General features: G+C 59.8%; 3 protein-coding genes across 3 annotated transcripts in view; 2 read left to right on the plus strand and 1 right to left on the minus strand.

Annotated features, from left to right (window-relative positions):
• The first annotated feature begins 1,631 nt into the window (after window positions 1–1,631).
• MOGS (mannosyl-oligosaccharide glucosidase) lies at window positions 1,632–5,532 on the plus strand. Its single transcript, XM_063136051.1, has 4 exons — window positions 1,632–1,998; window positions 2,586–2,806; window positions 3,311–3,504; window positions 3,599–5,532. The coding sequence occupies exons 1-4, from the start codon at window positions 1,632–1,634 to the stop codon at window positions 5,316–5,318; spliced, it is 2,502 nt and encodes an 833-aa protein (XP_062992121.1). The 3' UTR covers window positions 5,319–5,532.
• Window positions 5,533–7,061: 1,529 nt separating this feature from the next.
• Window positions 7,062–13,647, plus strand: part of LOC134404881 (retinol dehydrogenase 13-like) — a 143,493-nt gene continuing 136,907 nt past the window's right edge. The window contains exon 1 of the mRNA XM_063135854.1: window positions 7,062–7,068. The gene's annotated coding sequence lies outside the window, so the exon portion shown is untranslated. The remainder of the gene's footprint in view (window positions 7,069–13,647) is intronic.
• WBP1 (WW domain binding protein 1) lies at window positions 7,635–10,534 on the minus strand. The gene is made up of 4 exons (XM_063135850.1): window positions 10,388–10,534; window positions 10,171–10,273; window positions 9,826–9,987; window positions 7,635–9,043 (listed from the first exon to the last, which is right to left on the minus strand). Exons 1-4 carry the CDS (start codon window positions 10,460–10,462, stop codon window positions 8,376–8,378), a joined length of 1,008 nt encoding a protein of 335 aa, XP_062991920.1. The 5' UTR covers window positions 10,463–10,534; the 3' UTR covers window positions 7,635–8,375.

Consider the following 13,647-nt stretch of genomic DNA (forward strand, 5'->3'; position numbering starts at 1 on the left):
TCCAGCTGGAATCTGGCTTCCTGTAACTTGAGCCCATTATTCTGTGTCCTCTGTGTGACAACCTTTCAAGTATTTGAAGAGTGTTCTCATGCTCCCCTCAGTCTTCTCTTCTCCAGGCTAAACATGCCCAGTTCTTTCAGACTCTCTTCATAGGGCTTTGTTTCCAGACCCCTGATCATCCTGGTTGCCCTCCTCTGAACACGCTCCAGCTTGTCTGCATCCTTCTTGAATTGTGGAGCCCAGAACTGGATGCAATACTCTAGATGAGCCCTAACCAGTGCTGAATAGAAAGGAACCAGTACTTTGCACAATTTGGAAGCTATACTTCTATTAATGCAGCCCAAAAATAGCATTTGCCTTTCTTGCAGCCATATCGCACAGTTGGCTCCTATTCAGCTTGTGATCTACAACAATTCCAAGATCCTTCTCGCTTGTAGTATTGCTGAGCCAAGTATCCCCCACCTTGTAACTGTGCATTTGGTTTCTATTTCCTAGATGTAGAACTTGGCATTTATCCCTATTAAATTTCATCCTGTTGTTTTCAGCCCAGCACTCCAGCCTATCAAGATCACTTTGAAGTTTGTTTCTGCCTTCCAGGGTATTAGCTATCCCACCCAATTTGGTGTCATCTGCAAATTTGATAAGCGTTCCCTGCACCTCATCCAAGTCATTAATGACAATGTTGAAGAGCACTGGGCCTAGGACTGAGCTCTGTGGTACCCACTCATTGCCTCTCCCCCTCCCAATTTATTTATTTCATTTCATTTCTATACCGTCCAATAGCCAAAGCTCTCTGGGCGGTTCACAAAAATTAAAGCCATGAAGAGCATAATAAAACAACCAACAATTTTAAAAAACAAATACAAGATACAATATAAAATGCACGAACAGGATAAAACCACACAGCAAAAATTGATATATGTTAAAATATGAAATTAAAACAGCAGAGTTTAAGTTAAATTAGGTGTTAAAATACTGAGAAGGGGCTGGCTGCCCCCCTCCACCAGAGCCCTCCCACCCGCGGCCACGTTCTGCTGCGCCGCCCCCGACAAGGCTTCAGTCCGCGACAGGCGCTTTGGGTTGGTCTCCGAAGACCCCCGAGGGGAGAGGGTCTTCCCACACCAGGCCTTCCCCTGCGCGACTGCGGATGGGACTGCGCGCTTCCTCCGCAGCACGTTGGGAGGGGGGGGGCAGAGAGGTCAGGGACTACACTTTCCAGCATGCATCGCGGGGAGGTGGTGGCTTCTGCGCGAGGCGCTCGGGGCATGCTGGGAGATGTGGTCCGCACGGGGGCGGGGCTTGCGAGACGCGTGGAGCCCCGCAGGCTGGAGGGACACGTCAGGGCAGGGTGAGCGGGGAGGCGGGCGCGGGCGCGGTTGCCGCGGCGACCCCCAACCGCGGCGACTCTCGCCGGGCCGCCCTCGCCCGCTTCCCTGGGTACGGGGCCTCCCCGTCGGCCTGGCATGGCCGCGGCGGCAGAGGGGCGTCCGCGGCTCGGCCTCCCGCCCTAGCCAAGGGTTGGGCTGGGCTGCTGCCGGGAGCCCGCGAGCCCGTTCTTGCGGCAGCGGCAGCGGCCGCGGCCTGACCCGTGGCTTCTCGTGCGTCCTGCAGGTGCGGAGAGAGAGGCAGCCATGGGCCGCGAGCGCAGGCGGAAGGCTCCCGAGGGGCCCCTCCGGCCGCAGGAGAAGGGCGCCCGGGCGGCGGGGCGCAAGGAGCGGCCGGGCGGCGTTGGCGGGGGCCGGCGGGCGCGGCCGGGGCTGGGCCAGGTGTGCGCGCTGCTGGCCCTGGCCTCGGGCGCGCTGGGCTGCGCGGCCTTCGCCTACAGCCTCTACGGCCGGTGGCGGCTGGCGGCCCGCGTGCTCACGCTGCACCCGGCGCCGCGCAGCCTGGAGCCCAACAGCAGCAGCCCCGCCGTCGCGCCCCGCCTCTTCTGGGGCTCCTACCGGCCGCAAGTCTACTTCGGCATGAAGACCCGCAGCCCCCGGTCGCCGGTGGCAGGTGAGCGGGGCGGCGCCCAGAGCCCGGGGTGCCTGCGGCGGGCAGAGCGGGGCCGCCCGCGTGCTGCCCTTGGAGCCGCCGCAGCCGTGCAGCCGAGGGCTTAGGAAGCCCCACAGGAGGTCCGCGAGGGGCGGATCCTGGTCCGGAGCCAGGCTCTGGCCACGCTGCCTTTGGGCTCCTCTGTAGTCCGGGGGGGGGGGCGGGCTGTCAGGAGCGGGGCCTGGGGAAGGGCCGCCTCCCCGGGAGAGCTGCAGGGAGCCTGAGCGGGGCTCTCTTCCCACGTGGTGAGACCCCGACCTCCCTCCCGTTGCCATGTCCAGGGCAGGGAGCGGACTGGCCCCCCACGCGGCCGAGAGCCGCTGCCGTCGGGACTCTGGGTCTTGCTTCAGCCTGGCCAAGAAACAAGAGGCAGGAATGGGGGGATCTTTTCCGCTGTGGCCCTCTGCCCCTCTTGCTCCTCCCTAGCTGCCCCTGTTCAACCTCGGCTTTGCACCCTGGGCTGCGCAAGGCAGCATCATGGGTGGTGCTGTGCATGGACCAGTGCCCCCCCCTCACCCAGCCCCTTTCTGCTCCGCCTCCTTCCACAGGCCTGATGTGGATGCACCAGCTGGAGGGGGACGTTCAGCTGCGCCACACCTGTGAGCAAAGCGATGGCCTCCCCCGCTACGGCTGGCTGCTTCATGACGGCGTCCATTTTGGGGTGCAGGAGATCAAGGACGTGGGCCTCAGCCTCCAGACAGAGTTTGTGAAGCGCCCTGGGGGCCAGCATGGGGGAGACTGGAGCTGGCGGGTCACTGCTCGGCCTGAGGTGAGTGGTGCGAGAAAGGGACCCGGTTCGCTTTGGCAGACGAAAGGCCAGCTGCTCTCCCTTTCAGCAGAGGGGCCCTGCTCCTTCAGAGGCCAGCCTCTGTTCTGTGTTTTCCTCCTATCCCTCCTTCTGTCCTTACCTGCCATGGAGCTTGAGGGCTGGGAGGATCCCCGGGGCTATCCAGCTACTGGCTTCTGTAAGGTGGCCTTCGGACCGTAGCCCTGGGTCCTGTTGCAAGTCAGCCGGAGCGGGGACAGCGTCGCCGTGCCAGTGAGCTTAAGGGATGCTCCTTTCTTAGTTCCCCGTACAACATTTCACAGCCCCATATGGGGCATAAGGAGAGTTGCCCTATCCTTCAGACCCCCAGGCTCTGGTGGTGCCTCAGTCTGCCGCTTAGATTTCTGCCCCATAGACAGGCAGACTGGCAAGAGGCAAGAGAGGGGAGTGTCCTGACTTTGTTTTGCCGGGAGGGCCGACGGCCTTTTCTCTCCCTCCTGCGTCCAGAGGACTGGGGCCCAGGCCCCCTTCATCTCCCTGCTCTTCTATGTGGCCACTGATGGACAAGGAGCTCTGCAGCCTCGGGTGGAGGACAAGACCCGGATGGTGTCTCTGACCGGCACAACGGAGGAGCTGGGACATTTCACCATCACCTTCCAGCAGCCCACTACTGAGGCTGGTACGACGCCTCTATATGCCAGGTATTGCTAGGCAGAAGCAAGCACCTTTCTCTTGGCTGGCTGGGCCTCCTGCAGCGCTTGACATTCTCTCTCTCTCTCTCTCTCCACCCCTCAGTTATAACTTCCTGCAGGCAAAGGCCGAAGGCCTGCACCGCCTGAGCGATGTGGTGAAAGCCAGCCTGAGCCCCCGCTTTTCCTTTGCCCCACCGGGGGCCCCCAAGCGCCGCTACTTTGGCGTGGACACCTTCCGAGGGGCACCGGGGGAGAGCGAGCCGCGCACCCAGCTCCTGGTTCACCAGGTGACTGTGGCGCTGCCCTGCCGCTTGGAGGTGGTCTTTGAGTCGGGCAGTGCTGCGGGGCGTCCTGAGCAGCTCGCGGGAGAGGCCCTGACGCGAGAGCTGGGCAAGCACGCAGCTGCCTTTGAGCAGCGCTTTGAGGAGACCTTTGGGCTCGCCGGCAAGGGCCACTCTCCACAGGAGCAGCACTTTGCCCGGGCCGCCCTCAGCAACCTGCTGGGTGGGATGGGCTACTTCCACGGCCGTTCGCTGGTGCAGTCTCCGCACACTGAGCAGCCCCAGCTCTACCCCGAGGGCCCGCTCTTCACGGCGGTGCCCTCGCGCTCCTTCTTCCCCCGGGGCTTCCTGTGGGACGAGGGCTTCCATCAGCTGTTGCTGGGCCGCTGGGATCCGGCCCTGAGCCGCGAAGCCCTGGCTCATTGGTTCGATCTCATGAATGCCGAGGGGTGGATCCCACGGGAGCAGATCCTGGGCGAAGAGGCCCGCACCAAGGTCCCGGCTGAGTTCGTTGTGCAGCACAGCAGCGCGGGCAACCCTCCGACCCTGTTTTTGGCACTGCGGCAGCTGCTGGCCCAGGGCGCGCTGGAGGTGGGCTACCTGCGGCGCCTCTACCCTCGCTTACAGAGCTGGTACGATTGGTACAACCGCACACAGGCTGGGCCGCAGCCCTACACGTTCCGCTGGCGCGGCCGGGACCAGGACACCCAGATGTTCCTCAATCCCAAGACGCTGACCTCGGGGTTGGACGACTACCCCCGGGCCTCCCACCCCTCGCCAGACGAGCGCCACCTGGACCTACGCTGCTGGATGGCCATGGCCTCTGTCGTCATGGCCGAGGTGGCCACGCTGGTGGGGGAGCCGGCGGGAGAGTACCAGCGCATGGCCGAGGTGCTGGCTGACAACCAGCTGCTGGATCGGCACCACTGGGCCGAGGCCCTGGGCACCTTTGCGGACTATGGGAACCACACCCAGGCCGTGGCCCTGGAGCGTGAGAGGCCTCGGCCCTCTCCCCCCGGCCAGCCCCTCCCCACCCCCCGGTTGCTACGGGTGGTGCGCAAGCCGCCGAAGTTGCAGTTTGTGGGGGGGGCCCTGGGCTACGTGAGCCTTTTCCCGCTGCTGCTGCAGCTCTTGCGCCCCGACTCTCAGCGGCTGGGCAGCCTCCTGGCAGACATGCGCAGCGAGAAGAAGCTGTGGACGCCCTTCGGTTTGCGCTCCCTCTCCCGTGCCAGCCCTTTCTACCTCAAGCACAACACAGAGCATGATCCACCCTACTGGAGGGGGCCCATTTGGATCAACATCAACTACCTGGCCGTGCGGGCCCTGCACTACTACAGCCAGCTGGAGGGGCCCTACCGCAAGCAGGCCACCGCCTTGTACCAGGAACTGCGGGCCAATCTCATTGGCAACATCTTTCGCCAGTACCTAGAGAGCGGTTACATCTGGGAGCAGTACCATGACAGCACAGGCCGGGGCCAGGGCTGCTACCCGTTCACAGGCTGGTCAGCCCTTGTCGTGCTCATGATGGCCGAGGAATATTAGCGGTGGGGAAGTGTGCCAGGATCTGAGGCCAAGGATGCTTTGGGAGTGGCAGGCTGCCCCTGCCTGCTCTGGTGGACACACTGGGCGCTTCACTCAGGAATCGAGGTGGGAGCGACCGGGATTCAGGGCCCTAGCAAGTGGGCCTGGCTCTGCCTTCCCCTCCAACGAACTCTGGGATTCGCCTTTTTAATTTTTTAGTGAAATAAAGGTGTGGAGCTGGACCTTCGCTTACTTTCTTCCGTATGGAAGCTTAGCCATGGGAAAAAACACTGTCAAGCTGCCTCAGGATCGGGTGGGTTGGGGGTCGCATCTTTATTGCATAGTATCAGTGAGCCTGAATGGTGTGGATAGTTGGGCTGGTGCAAATCTGAATTTGCTGTCCGTTGGGTTCTGCTGCGTAAGACATGCAGAGTGTTCCGGCTGCTACCAACACAGGGACACCCAGTTCATGCAATAACAGCTTCTGGAGCAGAGTGTCTTAGAGAGCATAAGCTATTGTAACCTGCCAGATGTACCCCTTAAAGGGTCCACAGTTGGCTTATCTCTGTGTATGTACAGGCTCAGGTAGACCCCAGGATTTGTAGAAGTAGAAAAAACTTTAGAAAGCACACCAGCCAAAAAGAAAACCACCCCATAAGGAATGTGTTCTCAGTGGCTCAGAAATGCTGGCTGACAGGAGTCAGGGCAGGAGGGGAAGTAACAGTGTGTCCTGGAAGTGACTGGGTGATTCCACGGGCAGGAGAAGTGGGTGGGTGAAGACCTTTCACTGGCTGCCTGTCTGGGGCGCTGGAAAGCTGCTGCCAGTTGGAGCGGGCAATGCTGGCTTAGGTGGACAAATCTCCCTAAGCGAGCGCAAGGCACATTTACTGTGCTGGATCGCTGCATTCTCACTTCACCCTGTTGCCAAAAGGTCAGTAATCAAACAGCTAATTCACCTACCTGCCTACCCTTTTGCAGCCACTGGTATCATGTGACACAGACTAGCTATTTGTACCATCATGCAGCTAAAGCTCTCTCTTCTGCCATTTCACAGGGTGGGGAGTTTGTGTTTTTAATTATTTCAAGATTCTTTTGCCTCCCTCAGGTCCAGCAGCAAACGCTTATCCTTAACCCATGCACATCTCAACCATTCACTGCTGTTGCAATGGGCACAAACTTGTCTTGGCAACTTAAGCCTTCAGATCAGACCTTTTTCACCCAAAGCATCAACTCTTAGCATGGAAAGAGGTTTGCTGCAGGGTCCTTGGGCTCCCTCCAGTGCCACTGTCACAATCTCCACCAATTCCTTAGTTGAAAGAGTTGAAACCAAACTATACAAAATCAGGAGGGAGTCGTTAATACTGTGGGCGGAAAGCTGGACGTTCAAAAGGAGAGATTTAATCGCTGGGCCACAGCAGTAGGACTTTAGAGAATGGCACACAGATGAAGCACTACAAGCAGGTGCATAATACAATGGACTGGGATAGCGGAGTGGCTAAAACACTGGGCTACAAAGCAGGAAGACCGCCACCTCGGGGCACTTGCACACTAGAATGGTCTTTAGGAAGCCATTCACTCCACGGACACCATCTGCAATGTTGAAATACTACTGCCAACTTCCCTTTCAAGGTGATTATGAGAACGATGTCTAGGTTTTTGTACATACCAAGGCTACTGTTACTGAGGTTTGTGGCTAAGCAGCAGCGCTTTCATGGCGGGAGGCCAGTATTGTGGAGGACCACTGAGGCAGGCATATGGGAGCAGCAGCAGCGTGTTGTAACAGCTCAAAAGGGCAAGACCTCATCTGAGGGCCGGAGTGAGTTCTGGGCACTGCAGCTCACAGCGGGAGGGGGAGAAGTCAAGGCTTAGAAGAGTGCTGCAACAATGCCCCCAAAGCAGGAGAAAACCCTTAATGAACTGGACAGGTTTAGGCTAGGCTGCCACCCACAAAAGACACTGGCAATTGTGCTGACCACTCCCACCTCATTCAAGAGAGCAGAAAGTGGGGGAGCATCACTGCACAAAACAGCGACTCTTATTAAATGCCACGGAGAGGGACTGAAGTAGAACTGGTGCCTGTAAGTACGGGATGCCTGTAAAATCACCTTTCCAGGAGGTGGAGAATCTTGGGTGCATCACTTTGCTTGTGGCCCCCACACCGGGTTTCTCCAAGCCCCCATTATGCTGTCCCTCCTCCCAACTGACACTCAGTTCACCCCAGAGGAGAGAGGAGCCCAAATTACACCAGCGCGCCTGCCCCTGCACATGTTCCACTCTGCCCAAAAAGGCTACCACACGCCCCCTGCCCACCAAGACACAATTCAAGAGGCCCTGAGCCAGGGATTTCCACATCTCTTTAATAATAAGCCCATACTGCTGCCCCAACGGCGTGTGGAGAGCCCCTCCCCTCCGTAGGCCACCAGGCACCAGGATGGGACGGGCCGCACTAGCTGCTTCTAGCAGCCTGAAGGGGGGAAGACCAGCTCCCCACTCCCAGCCCGGTTGGATCAGGGAGCAAGAACCATCTCGGTCACGTAGCCAGCAAACCCCAACCCCAGTGCAAATGTTAAGGGGAGAGGGAGCAGGGAGTCAGCCCCCACCCACCCCGGCTCACGGAAGAGCCACACCTTGTTCCGAAGGTTACGGAGCACAGCAGGGGGCACACAGACATACAGCCGTGACAGCAGTTACGGTCCAGCAGGTAGCCCCTCCCCTTCCCAGGCCTACGAGGCACTGGGATCCCAAGTCCACAGCCGGCTCGCAAGCCAGCACCCGAGGGAAGAGGGACAAGCAGACCTTTGGTCACAAAGCTGGCGGGGACAGGTGGGTGGGTGGGGTGGCACTACACACGGTCTAGGCAGGGGGAGGAGAGGCAGAGCGTGAGATCTGGCAGAGGGCAGTGTCGGTGCTAAGGCGGTCGTTCTCCACAGTGAACTGCAGGGGCGGAAGCCCTCACCCCCACCCCCACTCCACTGTCTGGCACGAAGGCCACACCAGCGCCAGAGTCTTGGAGGTGGCATGAAGGGCAGTCCCCATGAAGCAGGGAAGGGGACATCAGCCAAGCAGGGCAGGTCCCCTTCAGACAGGCAACGTAGGCGAGGCGGCAGCGGTGGCCAATTCTTCAGGGTCCCCTTCAGCCTGGCACCCCCACAGGCTCCGGGGCTCGGGGCTGGGGGGGGAGCAGGGAAGCCCCTTGCCAAGCAAGTGGGCCGCCTCTTCCTCGCTCTCACCATCACCAGCCGCCACTGCTGCCGCCACCGCCTCCTCCTCTTCCTGAACGTGCCCCACCTCAATGCCAGAGTCACCCGTGAGGCGGCGGTGCCGGAAGTGCTCGCCTTCATCCCCAACGTCGGGCCCTTCATCACTGTCAGAGAGCAGCCGGGGGTCCCCGTCAAAGAGCTCCACGCTCGAGGAGAAAAGTGCGTGCTTGGGAGCAGGGCGGGGCTCCCAGCCGCCCCCGGTGGTGGTGGTGCTGCAGCCGCCCCCCGCCCCCTCGCCCGCTTCCGCCTCCCCCTCGCTGGGAGTGCTGGCCTCGGTCGCGGAGAGCGAGGTGCTGCTGGGCGACGTCAGGCAACTGGACTCACACGAGCAGCTGGTATAGTTCTCGGAGCTGCCGGTCAGCGTCAAGGTGCTGGAGCCCAGGCGGCTGGCAGAGGCGCCAAGGATGGCACTGTAGGGAGGAGGCGGGGTGGTCGGGTGGTGTGCCACCTCCTCGTAGGCAGGCAGCTTGAAGGAAGCCAGCATCCCTGCAGCGGGAAGAGAAGGCCAGTCAGAGGGGCAGGAGGCAAGGGGATCACCCGGGGGGGAGGGGAGGGGGGAGAACAGCCAGGCAACATCTGCTGTAGTGGAGGCTGCAGGAGGCCTTAGGGCTCAGAGCGAGGAAGAGCAAACGAGGCGTTGAAATCCCTCCTCTTTCCTGGCTCTTTTGGCTCTGGGCTGTCTTGGGGAGCCCAGCTGCCACCTGCATGCCATGGGGCTGGAGGTCACAGAATCGTAGAATAGCAGAGTTGGAAGGGGCCTACAAGGCCATCCCCCTGCTCAATGCAGGAATCCACCTTAAAGCTTCCCTGACAGATGGTAGTCCAGCTGCCTCTTGAAGGCCTCTAGTGTGGGAGAGCCCACAACCTCCCTAGGTAACCGATTCCATTGTCATACTGCTCTAACAGTCAGGAAGTTTTTCCTGATGTCCAGCTGGAATCTGGCTTCCTTTAACTTGAGCCCATTATTCCGTGTCCTGCACTCTGGGAGGATTGAGAAGAGATCCTGGCCCTCCTCTGTGTGACAACTTTTCAAGTATTTGAAGGTCTGTGGATGCTACAGCCCATGCCAGTCTCAGCTGGCATGACTGACAGCTGGGGCTCATACAAGCTGTAGCCCGGAACATCCGGAGGGCACCAGGTGCCTCCAGCGGAGACCGTCCTGCACTCGAGCACAGCGCCTAGCCTTGGACTAGCATGGGCCTGCCAGGCCGCCTGCACCCCCACCTCCACTGCCGGTCACCCCACAGAGCGCCGCTGGAGCCACTCACTGAGATCCATCATGGACGGAGGGTAGTTGCAGGCACCGTGGTAGGCAATGAGGTTGATCTCCCGCTGCCGCTGCTGCTGCTGCAGGCGCAGTTTGGCCCGGCGGTGCCTGTAGGCGCAGCAGCAGCTGAACAGGATCAGGACCGTCCAGAGAAGCCAGAACCCTGCGGAGAAAAGGGGAGGGGAGGGGGGAGGAGGAGGAGGAGCGGGGGCCTGAAAGGAGCGCCCCCACCCGCGGGAGGCGCGGAGTGGGGGCGGGGGACGGGCGGGGACAGGCGGACCCGGCCGGGGCAGGCAGGCAGGCGGAAGTCAGGCCGGCCCCGGAGCCCCCCGCGCGGCCTACTCACACCAGAGCTCGTAGTAGTAGATGCAGCAGCCCGTCTCCCCGCAGCAGTGGCCCGTCTCGCACACGTACGGCTGGTTCTTCACCCCGGGGCAGTACTCGCGAGCCTGCAGGGAGGGAGGGAGGGAGGGAGGGAGGCAGGCAGGCGTTGGAGGGAGGGAGGCCGGGGCAGCGGGGCCTCGGCAGGGGGAGCTCCGCGGCCCGGCCCGGCCCAGGCGTACCTGCCGCTCCCGGCCGAGCAAGGCGGCCCAGCCCGCCGCCTGCGCCTCCTTGCCCGCCGGAGGCCGCCGCTCCATGGCGCCGCCTACAGCCCGCCCGGGCGCCGCGCCACTGCAGGCTCCGCCACCGGCACTGAGCCCGGGCCGGGCCGCTGCCGCCGCCGCCGCCGCCGCCCTGCCTGGGCCTGGGCCGCTGCCCTCATCCCCGCCGCCGCCGCCCCGGCCCGGCCCGGCCCCGACGCCGCCGACGCCATCACTCCGGGCGCAGCTCCCGCCCCAGCGCGCCACGCCCACCAATAGGATTCTTCTGCAAGGCTGCAGGCCAATCAGCGGCTCCGCGGGAGCCAATCGACAGCCGACTTCTGCCATAACAACAGCAGACAAAGAAGTCTGGTCCCGCCCTACAGGAGAACGGACGCAGCCTTCAGCCAACGACTGTCGACCGCCTCGCTCGGCGTGGATGACTGACAGAGAGCTTGGCCAAAGGCTATGCGGGAAGACGACGTAAGGACGACTGACGGATTGGTCGCCCAGTGGTGGCGCACTTTGATCGCTTAGGTGCGAGTTTCCCAGCGTTAAACGCTTCCCTATTAGTCTTCCAGCGAACGAGGCGTCGGCGCTGAGCGCGAATGGGCGGGAGCTTTAGAAAACGGAGCAATGGGAAAGTGAACCCCAGGAACAACCCGCACCGCCACCCTGCAGTGTCGCCCATGGTTCCTGTTGTAGGTGGCCGTGGGGCTGCCTGCCTGCCTGCCTGCCTGCCTGCCTCAGATGGCCACCTGCAAGGAGGGGCGGCGGCGGCGGGGAAACTCCGTGGCGCCTCCGGCCTGAGGGCCCCCGCGACGCTGCGGCCTGGCGCCCCCGTTTCTAGGGCAACCGCCACTTCCGCCTACCGACCCCAGGAAGGACCGCGGGGCTGCCGCGAAGGAGCAGGGACGGCCGGCATTACCGGGGGTCGGGGGCGCGGCTTCAGCCTCCCCGACGGCCGGTTCCCCGCCTTGGATTCGGCTCGCCGAAGAGCGCCCCTCGCCCCCGCAACCGCCGCCTCCGCCGGCTCACTGCACAGGCAAAGCAAGCGCGGCGGGGCAGCCCCTCACCACCCCACCCCCGCGTAGCCCTGTGCTCACCCTCCCTTTCCCGGGGAGCCCAGGCTGCTTTCTCCCGCTCCTGCTTTCGGCCACATTTCTGTAGCTCCAGCAAGGCCGACAGCTTGCTTGCTTGCGGGCTTGTCCTTCTCATGCCCTTGCCCACCGAGGCCCTTCCTGCCTTGACTTCTCTGTGCTGTGGCCAGCTCACTTACGGTACCTCACACCATGAATGCGTCTGCCTTAATAGTTAGAAGAAATGCCTGTATAAATAAATGTGGACCCGATAAAACGCCTGTTACCTTACTCAGACTTTTTGAATGTACGTCATGGTTCCTTGGTTAAGCAACTGTGACCCTGTTCAGACGACACGAAGCCACGGTGGTTAAGCACTTTGAGCTAACCAGATGGCTTAGTGTGTTGTGGGATCCATTCCTAACCATGGTGGCTACATAACCACGGTTTAAACACACTAACCATTTACTGCAAAAGAGTTAGTGACCTAACCATAGCTTAGCAGGCTGTCTGAACAGGCCCTGGGCCCGTTCAGAAGACACGTTGAACTGTGGCTTTGGGACACTCAGTGCTGAACAGTTAAAAAGATCCTTCCTAATGTTGACGTTGCACATCTAAAGGTGCACATTCAAGCATACATGTGGGTTAATGAGGATGCTTGGTAACAGCATGTACAATAGAAGAGGCCACCAGTGAGGGAGGAAGCAGCAGCCAGGCCCCTCTCCGCCGTGCCTGGGTCCAGCTCCAGCTGAGAGCCCCCTCCCTCCTGCTACCAACTGTCTCTGGAGAGGCCACCAGTGAGGGAGGAAGCAGCAGCCAGGCACCTCTCCACCGTGCCTGGGTCCAGCTCCAGCTCAGAGCCCCCTCCGTCCTGCTGTCACCTGTAACTGCTGAACTTTCCAACTAAGATTGTAGTGCCTGAATTTGCTTTCCTTTTCCCCCTCCTCCTCCTCCTCCCTCCCAATCCCCTTTCCTTTTGTGTCCTGTCTTTTAGATTGTAAGCCTGTGGGCAGGGACTGTCAAGAAATACTTTTGTAAGCCGCCGTGAGAGCCTTTTTTGGCTGAATGGCGGCATAAAAATCCTTAAATAAATAAATAAAATAAGAGCAGCTTATTTTTTTTATTTAGAGTATTTTTAACCCGCACCTCAGCCAAAGGCTCTCGGAGCGGCTTACAATGTGTCAATAAAGAAGACAGTCCCTACCTCAGGCTTACATTCTAAAAAAAAGACACACGACACACAAGGAAAAGGGGATGGGGAGGGAAGAGGGAGAAAATAAAAAGAAATTAAGGAGACTGCTTAGGCTGGTGGGAAGGCCCTGCTCCGTCCTCTCATCTCCCAATGGAGGGGCAAACCAACAGCTCCTTCTTCCCCACAAGGTGAAGATGTTAGCCCTGTGGGGGCGGGGGGTCCAACTGAAGCAGGCTCTGATGGTCCCTGCCTGCTCCAGTCTTCTTCCCCACAAGCTTAGATGATGCTTAGAAGATGGCAGTTAGCCCTGGGTGGGGGGGGGGGCAACTGAAGCAGGCTCTGATGGTCCCTGCCTGCTCCAGTCTTCTTCCCCACAAGCTTAGATGATAGGACATGAACTTGGACTGCACCTAAATGCAAAGTAGCCCAATGTAAAACAACAATCCTGACATCTCAAGTGTATACATATTGGCAACCCTATAATGTTTGAAAACACTGAATGTGCTATGTTAAAGAATAACATGACTAAATGCCTGGGAGAACATTTGTGGCTACTGCATATTCCGCATCTGTTGGATGTTCTCACAACTGTATCTGTACAAGGCATGAACGGTCCTGTCTGAGGAAATAGATCCAGAGATCAGAAGACAAAGTAGATCTTTGGGAAAGAGGGGAGAACCAGCCATCTAAACCCGGAGGAGGTAATAACGACTGAAAAGCAGCCTGGCTGGAATCACCACCTACTTGCACACATTCTAAGTAAGGCTGCCCCTGATTAAAGAAATCTTAAGTCAATCGATGAGTTACAACTCAACGACACGTTTGCATATGAATAAAAGTCCTGATCTTTTATTCTTTTATTAAAAGGCCAAGATCACTTCTCAATCCTCCCAGAGTGCAGGACACAGAATAACAGGCTCAAGTTACAGGAAGCCAGATTCCGGCTGGACATCAGGAAAAACTTTCTGACT

This window comes from Elgaria multicarinata, chromosome 10 (genome assembly GCF_023053635.1).
Source record: "Elgaria multicarinata webbii isolate HBS135686 ecotype San Diego chromosome 10, rElgMul1.1.pri, whole genome shotgun sequence".
In the NCBI taxonomy this organism is placed as follows: Eukaryota; Metazoa; Chordata; class Lepidosauria; order Squamata; family Anguidae; genus Elgaria; species Elgaria multicarinata.